General features: G+C 38.2%; 1 protein-coding gene across 1 annotated transcript; it reads left to right on the plus strand.

Annotated features, from left to right (window-relative positions):
• Positions 1-5906: 5906 nt before the first annotated feature.
• On the plus strand, positions 5907-13573 carry LOC121890081 (kelch repeat-containing protein). Its single transcript, XM_042402346.1, has 13 exons — positions 5907-6141; positions 6469-6630; positions 7409-7490; positions 7796-7855; positions 8272-8500; positions 8781-8879; positions 10275-10406; positions 10530-10717; positions 10811-11007; positions 11111-11205; positions 11294-11348; positions 11562-11659; positions 12640-13573. The coding sequence occupies exons 1-13, from the start codon at positions 6080-6082 to the stop codon at positions 12876-12878; spliced, it is 1698 nt and encodes a 565-aa protein (XP_042258280.1). The 5' UTR covers positions 5907-6079; the 3' UTR covers positions 12879-13573.
• Positions 13574-19436: the final 5863 nt, after the last annotated feature.

Genomic DNA, 19436 nt, shown 5'->3' on the forward strand with positions numbered 1-19436 from the left:
TGTATCACTTTTCTACCCGTGCAATATTTATTCCAGCACTCTGCACTAGTTGTATCATGTTCACAGTTCACAGAAACGGTTTCATCTGTATATAGACATTGCATGTTGTTCTCTACTTGTACGTATCTATTTTTTCACCAATTTGCCTGTACATAATAATGATTTGTTTATGTTTAATTATCTTTGTTCAGCTTGTTGTCCTTGTGTATCTCTCTAGAGATTATTGTGTGTAACTACATTGAGAGCCACTAGGAACTGGAGTCAAATTCCTTGTATGTGTAAATATACTTGGCCAGTAAACTGATTCTTATTATATTACATATTTTCATATATTTTTAATTGTATTTGTAAATAAATATGTGTCCAAAATGAATTGTGGCATTTTTAATATTAAGGTATTTGTTTGATATTGTCTAACAACTTCCTTAAATGTTATTAATTCATTGTGGGTTATATCTTTAACATTTCGGCCAAATTCTTAAACACACCTGTTGTCACATTGCTTGAAACAAAAATATTGCCATAAAGACAGTTGTCATGGGCACACGAACACACACACACGTTCATGTAACATCATTTTCATGTCACCACACATTAACATAGGATGGTGACCATGCAGTCTGTGTCTTTGCATACTGTGATGGAAACAAAGCATCAGATACAGCAGTACACTCAAAAAAATTTGCATTTCTTAAAAGTACAACGATTCAGCTGCACTGTGTATTTGTACCAGATGAAATCATAAGTTTTATCAAGCTGTATAATTGTTTTGATTTGGAGTTCTTACCTCTAAATGTTGGTATAGTGTATTGTTTTCCCTGCAGAGCAGAAGGCAAGGTTCAGTTAGTGTTTATAACATATAGATTAAATTCCAGTCAGAACAAGTTGGAACAAGATTTTAATCACAGTAAAAAGAAAAATCCTTTCAAATATAACCAAACATGGTAAACTTGTATTGGTGAAATCATCATTTTTGACCTCTACTTGATTCCCATATTTATGCTGCAATACATAAACACCATGGCATGTTCAGCTTCACAACTTATTAGGCTTTAAATGTGCTGCAAGTTTATAATCTTAAATCATAAAAGATACTAACTAAGATGTATGTCGAAACACTTTTTAAAGAAACATTCAGTTCTTTTTTGATAAATTGACTGAATTCCTTTACTCAACATACATACAGTCAGATTCTATACTGCAGCCTGTTTATGTAACAGTGTGCATACTGTGTGCAGTGTTAAAATATTTTAATGCTTTTGCTAAAGCCTAAAACTAAATAAATGAAAATGTTAAAAACAATCCGGAAACCACTTCAACTAAATTAATAATAATAATAATAATAATAATAATAATAATTGGATTATTTCTATTTCTAAAATTAAATGAAACTGTGAAGCAGCAAACTTTATTGAAGAATATTCACCATGTAAGCATATCTAAACTAAAGTAATAAAGCTCACAAAGTAAGTAAAGTAAGTAAGTAAGTAGCTCTCAACTATTGCCATTTAGCACTTAGACACTATGTACAATACAGCATCATTACTGGGGAAAAACAGAAAAGCACTATACAGTCTGCCATATGCATGCTCTTTTGGCTTCTTCTGTTACAATAAAGTGTGATTCACACACACACACACAAAAACTGTACAATGTAATGCAATTCACCAATGAGGACGTCATTGAAGTAAATACTGGGATACAAAGCAATATCCCAGATGTTCATAAATGCATACATCTTTCAACAACATGCAAGAATTTAAAAACACACATATAAAAGGACATTTACAAGAGTTTGGGGGAAATTTTAAATGACATTTGGAGATTTCAGTGTACATGTGTACACTTGGAGTATCACAGAAATCTTATGTTTTTCACCCAGTGATGATGCAGAACACGCCTTGGTTGATTTTATACTTTAGTGGTGCAACTTTGCAGTTAATCAAATGACTAAAACCAAGTTACATGCAGTAAAAGTGGGGCTTTTAGGGGTCTTGGGTCCAGGGTGAGGTTGCATATGTGGCCCAGTTGTCCATAGATCACTGTCAATGTCATCATGATACCAAGTTGCAGCATTGTTTTGTTGCCTCTGTGATACTTCTGTACATTGTAGGTATAAGCATTTATCAAAACTGAGACCACATTTCCCATAAACCTCATTCATTCTGTGATTGTGTTTGTCTTTCTCTGTAACTTGGGATAAATGTTAGAAGAAAGAAAGAAAAGGAAGAAAGTTACTGTAGCAATGATAGTCTGTTTAGTGATCCAGGTGTTCGTCCAGGTGTTTTTGTGATGTCATACAGGTCAGTCTGCCCAGTCTGTGCAGGTAGAGCAGAGGCTGCAGGTAGCTACAGCTGGCTGCAGCAGCTAAAGCCATGGCCTGATACTGACACTTCAGGGCACGAGCTGGAAGGAGCCCATCCAGAGGCAAGATGATGATGAAGGGGAGGTAGTTGAGTGTGAGGACAGCCTGGATGATGGTGATGGTGATGAAGGCTTTCCTCTTCATGGAGTTCATCTCTCCTTTTCCCCCCGTCCTGCTTGTCTTCCCTTTCATCACCCTTTCTTCCTTCCCACTGCTCTGCGTACTATGAGTCTTTCTTTTCTCCACCTCCTCCCCATATCCCTTCTTCTCCTCCTTCTTCTCCTGCACCATCTCTCTGTCCCCCGGTGGAGGTTTTCTTAATGTCTTGAGCACAGACAGGCTGCAAAAGGTGTCTATGGCCAGAACAGGGAGGAACACCGCACACACTGTGCTGCTGGAGTGCTCAACGAAAGCAACAAAGACCATCAAGATGTAAATGCACCATGAGACACCCAAACATCCCCATCTGTACTGACGCGCCTTGAACCTGGACATTCACACAATGACAATAACATGCTGATTTTTAGCAGGCATGTTTACCATGTTCACTATCTTAAATTAGCATGTTTGCATGCTAATATTTGTTAACTAGCACTTAACACAAAGTACAGCTGAGACTAGGAACACTGAGAAACTGGAACCAGCGATTTCTTGTTTTAAACAAAACAATTATCCATTATCAAAATTGTTGCAGATTAATCAGTAGACCAATCAATTAACTGGCTAATTGTTTCAGCTCTACTGGTTATACTCCCTTATCTCTCAAACTGCACACCTCCAGTTTGTTAGCTTGATAATCAGACTGAATTGCCATTTAGTTTTCACCCCATTATTCAATCAGTCTGACATTCATTTCATGATAGCTGTTTAGGAAGGGTTGTTGTTTTGCCCCAATCAACCAGTTGCGATTGACATATTTGTGCTGCTGACGTCATCTTCACTCGACATGGAAGCACGCTAAAATAGCGTTTGTCATGTCGACATATGCCGATTTGAGAGTTATTCCTGTAAACTTGACATACAACAATCTGTACATTGAGCTCATACACCCTTGTTGACATTTTTGTGGTAATTTTTCTGCTGGCCTCTGGCACAAGAAGATGACGTCATCATTCTTGATTCCGCCTACAAAGACAGATCTCATTGACTCGGTTGTTTTTCCAACCGGGGAAACAGCCGTCAATGAACGGAACTTTATGTGTAAAATCGGCGAAGTGACCCTTTAAAATTACACATAATTTTAACATTTCCTTTAAAAGTTCCTAAAAAATTGTGTTTTTTAATGTAGCTGAGACAAAGTTCTGTCAAGGCACAAGACAAATTATTAGGTTGTAAGGAATGGTGTGTTGGACTGGTATGAACCCCAGAGCTTCACTAGATTTTAATAAATAAGGTTCTACATGTGTGAGGATGTCAACCCTGTGTGGACTCTTACCGTAGGTAGTGGAGGGGTCGTACCACCGCCATGTACCTCTCCACACACACCAGACAGAGGAGCACTGGCTTCATAATGAGCATTATCGAGGTCAGGACCGTCACCACCACCATCACGGAGCTGCTCTGCCAGAGCATGTGATTGGCAAAGAGCAGAGGCAGGATCAGGTAGAGGGACATCTGGGCGAAAGTCAGGTGGAGGGGGAAGAAGTCTGCAGGCAGGACGCCAGCAACCTTTGACCTTTAACATGAAAACAATTTTTACTGTTTATATGAATTCAGTAAATGCAAAATAAAACAATCTGTTTCTATTCTTTTTTTGACAATGCACCTTTTCCTGAGGATGTGAGAGGTGAGCCAGAGGTTTAATGGCGCACCGACGAAGAATTCAAGAAAGTAGGTGGCAAAGAGGATGAGGAGGCCTGCAGAGGGTCCTCCTAATTTGCCATCATCATCCTCATAAGGGTCACACTCTGCCCAGAAATACGCTGAGGCTGAGGAGGAAGAGTTTAAAGCTGAGCCGTTCATACTGTAACGCTGGAGATAGAGACAGAAGAATGAAGGTAGCAGTGAGAGGAGAAAGAGAAGCAGACCCACAGAGAACGTGACTGTTGTCACAGGAGTCAAATTTTGTATGATGACATTATACAGTCCAGTGATGACATTAAACCTTGACACTTCACTCTGGAAAATAATAAATTAGCAAGATAATGTAATCTTGTCATTGTTGCACAGAAAAGTTACCACTCTATCTCAAGGAATTGTACTTTACCATTCCTGTTGCCATTCAGCTTCAATGACAAACCTGGAGGCTGAACATTTCTGCGGGTCAATGTCGTTCATGAACATGCAGTAAAATAGCTGTAACTAACCTTTCAATGTGTAGGATGAGTGATGCGCTGAAGGCAGCTGAGTTTGCTCAGGGTTGAAGGTTATTTGAAAAAGGTGCTGCCTTATGAATCACTTAGCTTGACAGACGTAAGGTAGATTTGCATAAAAATTCCATTAGCCAGCTGTATACAGTATAAGCTGTGGGCCTGCCAGGTGCATTTTATATGTTAGATGTTTTTACAGTATGTTCTTCTATCAGTGCCGTATTGTTATTTTCAGGAATTATGTATCAAATAACCTTGGTTATACTATAATTGGATTACTTTGGGCCCCCAGCTGTAAAAGTTACAGATCAAGGAATTCCTTTATACCATCAGCCGTAGCACTCTATAACACACACACAGCACAAAGGGGGTGATGTGCATGTCTTGCACATAAAAACTCCTAGTACTCATAGCAGTACTATAGTCAGTGCCACACAATGGAAAGTATTGTATTGTGTATATTTCTGGGCTGCATTGTGTCTTCTCTCACATTGAATCTTTGTACTCCATGAGCACTGCTGGACGGTGCTGTGTAGTTTTGTGTATTTTATGAATGATGTGTGCCATGTGCAGACTATTTCTTGGATTGCTTTTTTCTTCTCAGTGTGTATGTTTCTTTTTGTGCACCCAATGCAAACCAATTTTCCCCTGGGATAATAATAAAGTTAGTCTTTATTCTTAATCTATATGATTATACTACTATGGATATACTACAGTATATCATAGGTAGGCTATACTTCAAAATGAGTTACCTTTTTTTTTTTTTACAAAGGTTAAACATGTAAATAGGAATAATAAAATCTTAAAGGAAAAAGGAAACAAAATAAAAAGGACAAGAACACCTAAGGAGAAGATATAAATATTTAAATACAATAATAAACATTAAAATACATATATAAAGGCAGATTGAATTTAATGTGGTTTAAAAAAAATGTCATTGTGTGTGTACATATCAAAATATGTGAAGTCATGAGTGAACAATGTACAAAACATCAAAGAAAAAATTATATAAATTGTGGCAAGTGTTCTTGAACGCAGCTTTTGTTACGTCTCGCAGCGCTGCTGAATGCAGGCCTCTTATTGGCTCTTGGCTTGAGAGGCTCTGTCAGCAGTGTACTCGATATATGTTTAAGGATGTACCACACGGGCGGAGCTCTTGTTCTGCTGTACGTTCCCTAAAGCAGACTCCATCCCTGGAAAAAACGCTCAACAACAAAACATGCGCACATAATCTTTTACGCAGAGTTTAGAAACTTTACACATATCGGTGGCGGGAGATGTGCAGCCGAAGAGAGGGAAGCTGTCGTTTCTTTTATATTTAAAGTAGTTAAAATTCTGTCAGAATAAAGTGGAAAAGCAGGAACAGTTTTGATAATAATAGTCTTTGCTGGAGGGAAACGCAAAGATGGATGAGTTCGGAGTTTATGCGGTTTTCGGGGTAAACGGTCCGCCTCAACGGCTGCTGAGGTAAGATAACTGTTTAGTGAAGTTAAGTCTTTGACTGGTAACGTTAATATGATATTTCATAAGGGTCTTAATGTAACTGAATCTCATCTCAAGCGTTGTTATAAATACATGTTAGTAACGTCAATGATCATCAGCTCATGTCATAAACCTTTATGTCATTGGCGCCTCTTGAAATTAGCTAGCCGTGTTTACAGAGAAGAACACGTCGGGTAGCTTCTCTGTTTTTGTGAAACACATATCAACAAATAATCGTCTAATACTAACATAGTTTTACTGTTTAACAAGAGACCAGTATTTATGTATTTCTCTCTTTTTCTTTCGTGTCAGTGCTGAAGGGTCGAGCAGGGTGGCTGTCGCGGTTCCTCCATCTGTCCGGCAGGTGGTGCTGTTCAGCAGCGGGCCGTGGGGGGAGAGGATCTGCGTCAACGCGGAGCTCAACGACGCTGAGCGGATTCCCATCACTATCGGCAAACTGACTCCTTATAACAAGTAAGTCTTCACAGGTTTTATAATCCGACTAATCATTATTTGCAGAAACTCAAGAAAGATATTGATGTAAGTTGTAACTTTTGTGGAGAGCTCAGAGAAACGCCGGTAAGTTACATTTATTTTGGTCTTTGGCCCACATACAAGACAACTGTGGAGTGAATTGCCACGATTTATTGCTGATCATATCTACCCTCACTTTACATTACTTAGGAAAAATGTATTCACTTAATATGACATGAATCTCTGTGTGAGGTTCTATTTGATTCATTTAGTGACTTCATTTGACCAAATTTTATAATCACAAAGCCAAATTCAATTAAGCAAAAAGCCAAACATTTCAGTGCTAACTGTCCGTATTAACAATACATTCCTTTAATATCTGAATGTACAAACATGAAAGCTGTTAAAACGTATAACCACTATGTTTTGCTTTGTTTTTTATTACAACTTTTAGTCCCCCTGACATGTTTGTGATTGTAGGCTCAAGTTGTATACACGAGGTGCTGTAAACTTGTTGTATACTTGTTTCAATAAAGCTGTTTAATAAAAAAAACAAGTATGGTGACTCTATGGATGTATTAAGTTGACTCTGACTCAAAAGAGAGAGTTGTAAAATGCAGTTTACCCCCCAGATGAGACCCTGAGACCTTATTTCTGTATCAGAAATACTATGATATACTCTTTCTAGGTGCTGCTGCCATCCAATGTTGACAATTATGAATATTCAGAGTTAAGTAGTAGCCTTTCACTGAATATTACATTTTTGTTTTTCCTCCAGATGTTTGTCATGGGAGCAGTGGGAAGAGGAGACATGGACTGACAGCGTCACACTGAATGTCACTCTAGTAGGAGGAAACCTGGTAAATAACAAACAAACCACACATTTTATGGAGAGAGTAAGATGTTACTGTATTATTCCAACTAAATTATGTTATATAAATTGTTCTTAATATGTTAAATATGGAAATATAATACAGTAGATTTGGGGCAGTAGCATTTGTTACTTTTATCAAAGCAACATTGGAGTAAAGTAACAATATTTAGTTATCATGGTACACAAATTTGTTATCCCCATTAGTGAAAAAAAACAAATACTGGTTAAAATATAGAGGTCCGTTCCTCCTCAAGGATACATTCACAGGTTCATGTGTCTTGTTTTTCTCAGGGGAAAGCAGATTGGTCAGAACCACAGCTCATCCTGGCCGTCAAGGAATACACTCCGAAGGTAATCTGTGTGAAGGATGTATGTAAATAAGCCGTTTAGACAGTAAATTTTTCCTGTCAAGAGCTACATGAAAACATACAGATTCTTAAAAATAATTTTATAAATACAATTTAATCTTTGTCAGACATTTAGAATCAATAATTGGTGATATTGAATATAATACAGTTGTTTTTTATAGAGCCACTTTCCTTCAGACCTGCCGTATTTACTTAATTTTGTGGTTTCCTCTATTTCCCACAATGCAAGCAGCAATGCATTCTGGTCTATTGAGGCTACTATCAGTGAAATTGGTTTATCCGGTGTTTGCCTACAAAATCATTTTTGTTTGCTGTTTTCATCGTTGAACAATACTAAGAATTCATTAAATTATAAATAAAACAGACTTCTCAGATCTCCTGTCCCCTGTATCATCCAAGGACACCGTGGCTCCTCTTGCTCCCCGAGAGCTCAACGGCAAGAGGAAGAGAGAGCGGATGGCGGAGGAAGAGCTCGATGAGGGAAAGGAGACAAAGAGAGGAGAGGAAGAGAACGTGTGTCCCAACGGCGGCCAGGAGAAGACCACACCTGTTCGAAAGGTCAGAGGTCAAACCAAAGGAAGTCAGAAGCTTTTCACAACCGGAGGAGACACAACAAAGACTAAAGGAGGTGAGACAGACATACCGTTTAAATCCATGACCTCTCATAACCGTGCACCGGATCAGTAGAAATATGTTTTATGGACGCATTACGACATTAAGTTACTGTAACGTGTGTGTGTCTGCTAGAGATGGAAAAATATGTGAAGATTTTCTGTGTGAGAGCCAGGGTGGTATCTCTAATGATAATTGGTGCTAAAGACACTCCTGTGGCTCAGTGTGGAGGTGTGAAGCACTTCTTCGTGTACTGTTTCTTCTCTCGAATGTCCTTTCCTTTCTCCTTTCTACAGCTAATGGAGCAGGAGAGGTGCAGGGGATTGTGGGAAGAACGCCTCCTCAGAGCGCAGCCAGGACGAAGAGTAGGCAGGCCAAGACTCCCACACAGACCGGTGAGCCTGCGCATACACATTTAATACCATTTTAGTTGTGTTTTTTTTATTTTTATTTGCTTTTTTTTTGTTGTTGTTGTCATATTTATTCACTTTTTAGTCCCTTAGCTCGCACACCGATGCATACCGCCCACCTGAGTTCACAGAACGATGCTTTCTTTCTGCTTGTCTTTCTCTTGTAGTGAGAAGTGAAGGACTGTAACATAAACTTGTGATGTGTGACTACAAACAATCTATTGGCTCACAAACACACAACACACAAGCCGTGACTGTCCAGTTATTTGTAGGAACAGCTAACAGGTTAGAGTTGGTACAATGTTCTCTTTAAGATTGATTAGTTTGTGCAGTTCTCAATAGCAAGATGACCAGTGATGTCAGCGCTGGAGATCATCAGTGATACATTCCACTTTCTTTTTTTCTTTTTTTTTGCATTCATTAGACAGCTGACAGATACAAGCAGGAAACACAAGACAAAGAGAGTTGTATGGACTAGGGACATTACATTCCAAACAACCAATGTTTTTACACAAGTGTTTTCGACATCAATCCTCTCATGGAAAGAACATGCTTCCATTTTTCAGGATATCTGCAAGTCTTGAAAAGCCTTAAAAAGCATTGGATTCAGTTTCCTTTACATTTCATCAACAGAAATATTTTCTCCTCCCTGCTGTAGTCAGTAATGTTAGTTATAAAATGTTTCTGTAGCTGATTGCAGGCATTTAACATTAAACCACAAGAGGGATTGTTTCTACAGTGGATTGCGCACACAGGAAACAGTTTAATTCTTTTCTGTGGAGCTTCAGTCGGCACCATCAGAACTGTAGCAAACACTGTCACTACTTAGTATTTTATGACACTTATGTCAGTAAGTTCATGTACTTAATAAATAATTGTAGGCTCCTACTGGTTTTCGGTATTCTATGTGGTATTAAAAAGATCCATCATTCTGCACAGCTCAGAGAGACTTGCAACAACGCCCTAAGTTTTTTTCTTTTTCTCTGGCACACTTAAGAGTACCACTGATTTAGTGTTGCACTCCTCATCATTGTTGGAGTCACAATGGAGGGTGGATAAGAAAATCAATAGAGGATAGAAATCAATGCAGCATAACCAGAGATATGATCTTTTTTTATTCAATGCATTCCTCTTCCTTGACAAAACCTGGCACCTACATTACCCACAGTGCAACTCAACTCAATTTACTGGACTGCAAAGATTTGGGTGTGTTATGCTAGTAGCAGCTAATGCAGCCTCAAGCTGCTTGACATTAAGAGATGAGGAGCGGGCTACAGAGGTCTGGTAACCTCCAACTTCACACCACCAGATTTTTAAAATTTTAAAACGTGACATCACTTGATGCAATTTATCAGAATTTGCACTCTGGTCTCCCTGCAGCCCTGCTGGACGGCCCGTCAGGTCGCTGGGGTCAGACACTGTGTCCCATTGACGCCCAGACAGCTATTCTGATTGGAGGACAAGGAGCCAGGATGCAGTTCTGCAAAGATCCCATGTGGAAGCTGTGCACAGGTCAGTCAGTCATAAACAACATTTTGGAGTCTATTAAATATCAGGGCTCCAGTTAAAACTCTGTTTTAGGTGACTTTAGGTTCTGGTGGGTCCGTGTTAGAATCTCTGTTCTCCGTCCAACAGAGGACATGTCCTGGGTGGCAGCGGAGACACTAGCAGAGGGTCCGACACCAGAGGCCAGGATCGGCCACACAGCCATCTATGACCCCGACTCAAAGCGGATCTTTGTGTTTGGAGGCTCTAAGAACAAGAAGTGGTTCAATGACGTTCACATCCTCGACACACAGAGCTGGAAGTGGACCATGGTGGAGGTGTGTGTGTGTTTACCTTGTTAAGTTCACACATTGTGAGGGCTTTTTTTCCCCCTCTTCCTTCACCTCCTCATCTCCTCCCGTCTCCTCCAGGCTCAAGGTAAGGTTCCTCCCCTGGCCTACCACAGCTGCAGTATGTTTCGGGGTGAACTGTTCGTGCTTGGAGGGGTGTTTCCTCGTCCAAACCCGGAGCCTGATGGCTGCAGCGACTCTCTGTATATCTTTGATCCTCACCTCTCCATCTGGTACGAGCCCATCGTCACAGGCGACAAACCCTCCCCCCGCTCAGGGTAAGATTGCTTCATCTAAATGTCATCCTGATACTCAGAAAAGCTTCAGAAACAGCTGCTAACGTGGTCTGATTTCTCTCTTCTCCCTCTTTGTATCTGTCAGTCATTCAGCATGTGTGATGCAGGAGAGGAAGATCTACGTATTTGGTGGATGGGACACTCCTGTGTGCTACAATGACATGTACATGTTGGACCTTGGTAAGCCACACACGCAACGTGCAGAGTGAATTTGTAGCTGTGAATGTATAATGTATAATTGATATTAAAATGTTCTTGTGTTTCTCAGGTCTGATGGAGTTTTCTGCTGTGAAAACAACAGGGAAAGCCCCCTCTCCTCGAAGGTACACACATAAACACATCTAGTTAGAACTATGGCTCAGTATCAAAATTCAGTGCTGTGTTTTTGTTTGTTTGTTTGTTTGTTTTGGTACCAACCAACCATTTTCCAGTTTTAAATTATTTTATTCAATGAAAGTTCTTGTACAGCCACCATGATTCCTAGTTGGAGCACTTTTTTGTGTTATTTAAATTACGTGTGTGTGTGTGTGTATCAGCTGGCACGGCAGCGCTGTGCTCTCAGACACAAAGTTCTTGATCCACGGTGGTTACAACGGAAACAACGCTCTCAGTGACACCTTCATCTTTGACACAGGTGAGCAGCAGCTCACTATGACACACTCACACATGTTCACATCTTAGGAAGAAGACCTGCAACCTCTTAATTGTCGAGTAGAACAAAGTAGCTGTCCAGTCATTGAGAAAAAGTTTGATGCTCAGGTGATGAATCTCCCTTTTGAATTGAATCAAGTTATTTCACTTATAGAACTGCATCAAATGATTATTTTCATTATCAATTAATCAGAAAATGATGTGTTCAATTAATCAGTTAGCCTCTGAAATGTCCTAAAATAAAACTGAAAAATCAGTTTCTCAGTAGAGCAAGACTGAAAAAAGTCATTAATATATACAGTGTATTATCTTATTGCAGATATATCAGTATTGGTGTTTGTCAGCTGTTAAATAACAAGAAATTGTACGGAAATTTTAGTGATTTGTTTGAGGTCATGTAGAAACGATAGTTTGTTTACAAGAGAGCAACTCAGCCCTGTATCTTGGTCACAATTCTTAAAATGAAAGAATACTGATAGGAATGTTGTGTGTAGGTAAAAGCCTTGATGGCCAAGACACCATTATTGGATTTGTCTCAAATATTGATATTGGTTTGGGCTTTAAAAATCCAGTATTGGGTAGGTTTCATTTCCCTTAGTCAAACTCTTCAAGTTGCTTGTTTTGATTGTCCAAAACTCAGAAGTATTCAATTTATAATGATAAAAGAGAGAAAAGCAGCAAATCCTCACATTTGAGAAGCTGTGGCCAGCAAATGTTAATGACACATAATCAATTAATAACAATCTATCACTCAACTAATCAAATAATTCACCAACTGTCTGAGCAGCAGTAACTCCCTGCCTGAGGATCTGAGGCTTGAAGAATCAGTGACATCTTTTAAATGATTTCTCAAAACCTTTTAAAAAAGGATAAATTAATTGCTGATTTGTTTCCAACATGTCTTTTCTACTATATTATATTATTGTTGTCTTATTATTTGTTGCCTTTGTTTCATTACTTCAGACACCAACAGCTGGACGGAGGTGACGCTCTCTCAGCTGTCTGTCCCCAGGGCAGGCCACTCCATCATCACCATGGAGACAGCCGCTCGCCACCACTTCTCAGAGGAGGCTGAAGACGCGGGTATGGACGAAGGCTCCATCAGCAGAACTCTGCTGGTGTTCGGAGGCGGAGACAACGAGGGCAACTTCTACTCCGACCTGACGACCGTGGCTGTGGAAGAACTGCTCGCTGATATTTAAAGAGAGTGAGTCAGAGGTGAATCCTCACTCCCTCACTGTATGTGAAGCTATTTTAAACACCCCACACCTGCCTCTACTATTTATATTCCTCTAGTTTGTCTTTTTTTTTTCTTTGGTTAATCAAAGCTTTTCCTCTTTTAATAATGTTTTAAAAAGGTTTTTTTTTAATTTTAGTTTTGGAAAATGTGTGTGTAAGGTGTATATTTTGGGCGTTTATTGACTACAGATCTCAAACTTTTTGCTGTATTTTCCATATAGTGAATTACAGGATTAAAATAGCTACACTGTTAAACAAACTTTCATTAAAGGGGATCCCACAATAATAAGAACAATTATCTTTGTTGAGAACATAAAGCAAGAACATTACTTCAGTTTTTATGTACATAGTCTAAAACTTCTTAAGTTCCTCCTCAGGTAAAATGAATCCATTTATTTTTGATACATATAAATATGTCTTTTTCTTCTTTTCTCATGAATAATTTGGGCTCTCGGTATCCCTGATCATTTGAAATATGTTGCCTCCAGATATGTGCAGCTGCACAGGCATTATTTCATTATGTTCACAATCATAGTGCATTTGTCTTCATCTCCAAACTATATCATAGGTTTTAGTACAAAAATCTCAGTTCATGTTCCTGTGCTGTTCTGCTTTTTGTACTTTGCTTCTGTCTTTACTCAATAAACTTTTGACTTCCTGTACTGTCTCCTTGAAGAGAAATCTTCTGCTGAATTTACCTTTTTTAACATGTTTTCCGCTCATTAACATCTCTCAACGCAACATGTGCAAAGACGTCATTGAGAGCAAAACTTTTAAGACTCGGTTTGCAAACTTTTCCATCAGCGGAGTAATTAACCTTCCTAGTCTGACTATGAGGTACATGTTATACCAAGTGGTGTCAAACTGATGTAAATTAAATGAGGTTTGACACTTTAAGCAGAAAGTCCCATTAATAACATCCCTGTTAGCTTGGAAACTCAACACTAACATGAGCTAATGTCAGTAACGCTGATGTTATCTTCAAAGAGCTGGAGCTCTTTAAAAGGAGACATTTTAATAAAAGATTAAGGGAGCTCGAGAGGGATTATCTTCGTTGCTACTGAAAGCCTGATAATGGTGTCATGAATGTGGCCATTTTTTTAATGTTTTTATTGGATCATAAAGTCAGCTTTGTCTTTGATAACATGAAGTTCACACAAATCAGTAAACGGCCACTTATTTAATGTTCAAACCAGCGTTGAAGGATGTGCGTGTCAGGCTGTAGCTGCCATCCAGGACACATTTCAAACTTATAATGTATTTATACAGGGCGGCCGAGGCTGATTCCAGCATTTTTAGACTGAATATGTTTAAATTTGACTACTTTTTTCAACCAGCATAATAAATAGTGAAAGGATTCAGTGTTTCTACTCTAGACTTAGATTCCTGACAGTGTGGAGAAGCATTTTAGATCTTTATGTAACACTTTATGTTACAGTCTGTAATTTTCTAATCATTTCTCAAGAAGTTTGCTAGAAAGAAGTATGTCATTATGGGAAAAAGACAATGTTATTTTTTGTTGGAGATCAGTTAGTTTAGTTTAGGGCTGCAAATAACGATTATTTTTCATTATTGATCAGTCTGTCGATTATTTTCTCCATTAGTTGATTCCTTTTTTGGTGAAAAATGTCAATCGCTGTTACCCAAAACCCAAGATACCACTCTAAGATATTCAAGTTTACTGTCTGGAACTGGAATGAGAGAAGTTTGGAGTTTTTTTTCTTTAAAAAATGATCCCAAATGATTAATTGATTATCAAAACAGTTGGCAATCGACTGATTGTTGCAGCTCTGAGTTTATAAACAGTTATTGATTTACAGATGAATTTCTTTGCCCCATTTAAATATATCTTGCAGAAAATATTTAACAACTAACCAAAACTCTAAAATGTTTTATTTGGAAAAATATATACTTGGACTAGTCCATTGAATACTGGCTGCCTTGCTGTGGCAAATGCTTCAACAACAAAACATCCTCACCAGCAAATACAAAAAAAACAAACTTTTCTGACTCTTGTTAGAAAAATAAGCTGTCAAAATCAGTTGAGGGCCATGATGCTGGTTTCACCTACTCTGTGGCATTTCCTGTGGTGATGCAAAGGAAAGTCTGGCTTCCTCACAATTTTCAATCAAAAGCAAATCAGTTTCCTCATTTCCATTTGTGTCACTGGATTCTTTCACTGCAAATGATGTGACTGAGGTCTAAAGTCTTTATTGCTTTGGTTAGAATTGGAGCTAATGTAGTTGAATGTATTCATTTTTCATATATTTATATAGTTTTAACTTCTCTAACTAGTAAAGTACATCATATTGTTCAGACAGATTGTAGCAGTAGTCTGTACAGAAGCTTGTTTTTGCCTCTTACTACTTTAATTTTCACATTTCACTAAAATCCACAAACTGGACTGGAGCTGGACTAGAGCTGGAGGATGCTGCCCAAGTTATGTGTCATCTTGGACAATGTCTCCCACCCACTCTATAACACACTGGTCAATTCAGTGCAAGACTCGTTATACTGAGATGCACCGCAGAGCGACACAGGAAGTCGTTCCTGCTTGTGGCCATCAGACTTTTCAACTCCTCCCTCGGAGTGTCAGACACTCTGAGTCAGTAGACGGGCCCTTTGGACTTATTTCACCAGTGTCAGCAGCTTCATAACCCCTTCATTTATATTTTCAACTGTGCAGCACTGACTTAACGGCACAATATTTTTGTGCAATAATTCAACTGTGCAATACTCTGGTTTATATTTATATTGCATATTTCAACTAATATTTCTTATTTAGTTACACATTTATAGATCCCATTTCTCACCCTCATTAATTACACTTATATATTGTATGATACACATATTTGACATGTTTTTATTTTCCTTACTTTCTATTTTCTTATCATTTCTACTATCTTATATATATATATTTCTCTTGTAGAATGTGAGCAACTGTATCATGACCCAGTTCCCCCTCGGGGATCAATAAAGTATTTCTGATTGTGATTTTGCCCACGCTGTGAGTCAGCACCTTCTGAATTACCTGGTGAAGGATTTTTACTCTTTTAGACTGCTGAGCCATGAATTAGACTAAAGACAGATGATCCTTCTACTTTGTGCACTGACTGATTTTATGTGTGCGCGCTCTACTCTCTTCTCTCTGCTGGCCTTGCATCGAGTCTTCTTCTGTCATCATGTCCAGTAAGTCTTGTATATCAACACCTACAGTCCTTCCTCTCTGATTATTTCATCCATAAAATAAGTCTTAATTGCTTTTCCAGAGAATGTATTATATTGTTAAATAAGTCACTATTAGGATATAAAATTACATCTACTAGGAGGGTTTTATGAGGATTTTATCCATTTTGCCACCTCTCATATAAACACAGTTGAATATACATACAATTACAATGTGATCAAATACAACTACTGGGGTCAATTAAAATCCAAGTTGCTTTTATTGATGTCTAAATAAAAGTGAGAAAGATGACACTGTAGCCTTTATTACCATATTCTTAAAATATGTCACCAAAACAGCTTTTTTTGTCACTTACAGACTTACTGGTGAATTATTTGGTCACTGAAAGTGAAGTGACTGCTAACAGCTGGGTGGTTCACGCTTCAATACATTTAGATCATATTTGTGACAATGTGACAGAGCGTTTTGGTGTGGTTTTAATTGGGTGTCACAGTAATCAAGATCTACATACAGTTGGACCGAGCTGGATTTTAAAAAAAAGGGATTAATTGAAAAGCAAAAAGACAGGAAAAGAGAGTCTGACCATCATGTATCAAAAGTCTGGTGATGTTTAGACGCTGCCAGCCTCTACAGAGAAAATTATTGGCTAGATATTAAAAATAACTGTTATTACAGTCTCAATCTGGCCAGATACATTTGGCACCATGAAACAGGGGACTGGAGATAAAAAAGGCTGGTATGTTGTTGTTTTTTTAATGTTCGTCCAATGAGACTTAAAATATCATCTAATCAGCTGCAATTAACAGTCTGCATTTCAGCCTCCTACTCACTGTGTTGTTTCTTCTCCACAGCAAAGTAGGAGAGCTTCAGCCAAAAAGTGTTTGTGTCCAAATATTTATGGGACTCACAGCAGGAAACAGTCTCAGAATAGGATATATTTTTAAACTGTATTCATAGATAGATAGATAGTTATAGATAGATGATACTCTGTGATATATTCAGACATCCTGCAGATGGCGACACTTAAGCACGATTTCCTCTGCAACAAACCTCTTACTCAAGCTGCCCATGTTCAAAAATGTGGAGTCAACGAGTTCATACTGTATGTTCATTATTTATTAAAAAAATAATATGATGGTTGTGGTATTTCCTGATATTTTTCACAAAGAGCTGAACACAAAGCAGCGTACAATAGGGGTGACACGAGCTCTCCTGTGATCCACCATCAAATTGGACCTGCTCCAATGTACTGAAAAAGAAAAAGAGGAAATATTTTGCCAGGTCAGTTGAGTTGGTTTAAGTGTTTATTGATAGATGAGTCACACGTGACTCTCTGTGGTACAGTAACAAGGCTGTTAATGAAATGGGCACACTGGTATGCGCTGAAAACAGAGGTGTTTGTCTCCTGTAACCGTGCCTTGAGTACACTCCCTCCATCATCAGGGATGTGATTTTCCCTTGATTCATCGGGAAATCCTGCCAGTTGGATGCTCTCCCAGTCATTACCAACAAGCCTCTCATACATCCTTCATTTCCTGATTTCTTTTTTTTTTCTTTTTCTTTTTTGTATTTTCTCCATAACATCCTTTCATTGTGCAAATGGTGAAAATTCTGTACCATGACTGGTCCCAGCAGTCCTGTTGATTGACAAGGGTTCAGACGCTGCCACTTCCAACGGCTGCCATATTGTCTTCGTCAGTCCGCGGCTGTTGCTAAGTAACTTGGAAATGTCTAAGCCAGCTGTCAGCAACTCACAGTCAGACTCCTGGATAGCATGAGTGCATATTTACAAATGACACTTACATGTGTGATGGCAAAGAGTTTCAGTGAAAAAATAGGGAAGAAGATCAAATCTAAATTTAAAAAAATGAATAACACCTAAAGAAAATGCTGAGTGTGCACAGAAAACTGTTGACAGTAAAGACTCTCAGAGACTTTAAAAGAAAAAAAAGATTTATTCATTTAATATTTTGAGTTTTTATTGTTTATTTCAATTTTTCTTTGTCTTTACCCACAGATTCATCTATTGCATAGTATGGTAATGTACCACTTGATGATGTGCAATATATTCATATTTTATAGTCATGTCCAAACAGCTATAAAGTAGTTTAACACTGTGGATGCATGAATGTGGGAAAAAAACCACAAGGTGGGCCGTCCCTTTATTTTTTGCCCTGACATGCCGGACGGATGTTTGAGAATATGTATAAAAGACTGGATTGTCTGAGGTATAAAAGGGAAAAACTAAATGTGTTAGAGGTGAAAGAAAACAGGGATGTGACTACATTGTACAAATGTCTGGGAAACCCTGCAGAAATCACCCACAGAACTGGAGAGTCCAGACAGAGGCGGAAAGAGGAAAAAGAGATGTGTGAGTGAGTGTGTGCATGTTTATATATGAAACAGATCTAAAAAGACTCTGCTTTGCACTGTTGTCCTTTCATACAACCTCATGTGGGCTTTCCCCAGCTGTGTCCCCCTTTGAATCATCACCACCTTTACACAAAAAAACAATTACATACTGGTAATTACATTTCATGACTGCTGGTGACTTTTAGTTATTCACATGTAACATCAAATTTGATACTATGATATTTTTAAATCATTAAAATGGATGGATTAACTTCTAGGGGGCACTGGTGCAAAAATCTGCTGGTGTCCCTGTTGCCTGCAAGTTCCCATCAAGTACACACAGCACACTGTAGATGGCAGCTTTATTTTATTTTGCTTATTTTTTCAGAAACCATTCAGTTCTCCTGAAATGCTTTCTTTAAGAATGTTTGCACCATGTGAACACTAAGAAACTAAAGTAATACATCAGTTTCTGTTTATTAGCCAAGCAAAGGATGTGTCATGAACTTGACACATGACATTTACTCCCACAAACACAACATAGAAGAATAACAATAGAACAAAAGGTAATAATAATAATAATGAAATAAACAAAGTAATATTAAAATTAAATGACAAATTTAAAATCTCTTCACAGAATGGAATAATAATAGTTTTAAAATGGGATATAAATCTGGATGAAGTGAAGTGTATTGAAATATATGAAGGTGACAAGAGTAAAAATTTAATGTGACGTGCAATAAATAATTAAATTATGTAACAGTGGAGGTTGAATGCAATGCACAATAGTGTAAAGGTGTAGATTTGGACACAGCTGCATTGCAAGACAGGGTCACAATATTACATAATTACACAGGTACAAGATGATAATGTGCTTTGTTGGTGTCAATTTCCAAACAACAACAACAAGAAGTAATAAAACTGCCCAAAAGTAATTTACATGCAGTGAAGCCTTGATTATAAATATTTAAATTCACAAATG

The sequence above is a fragment of the Thunnus maccoyii genome, chromosome 22 (assembly GCF_910596095.1).
Source record: "Thunnus maccoyii chromosome 22, fThuMac1.1, whole genome shotgun sequence".
In the NCBI taxonomy this organism is placed as follows: domain Eukaryota; kingdom Metazoa; phylum Chordata; class Actinopteri; order Scombriformes; family Scombridae; genus Thunnus; species Thunnus maccoyii.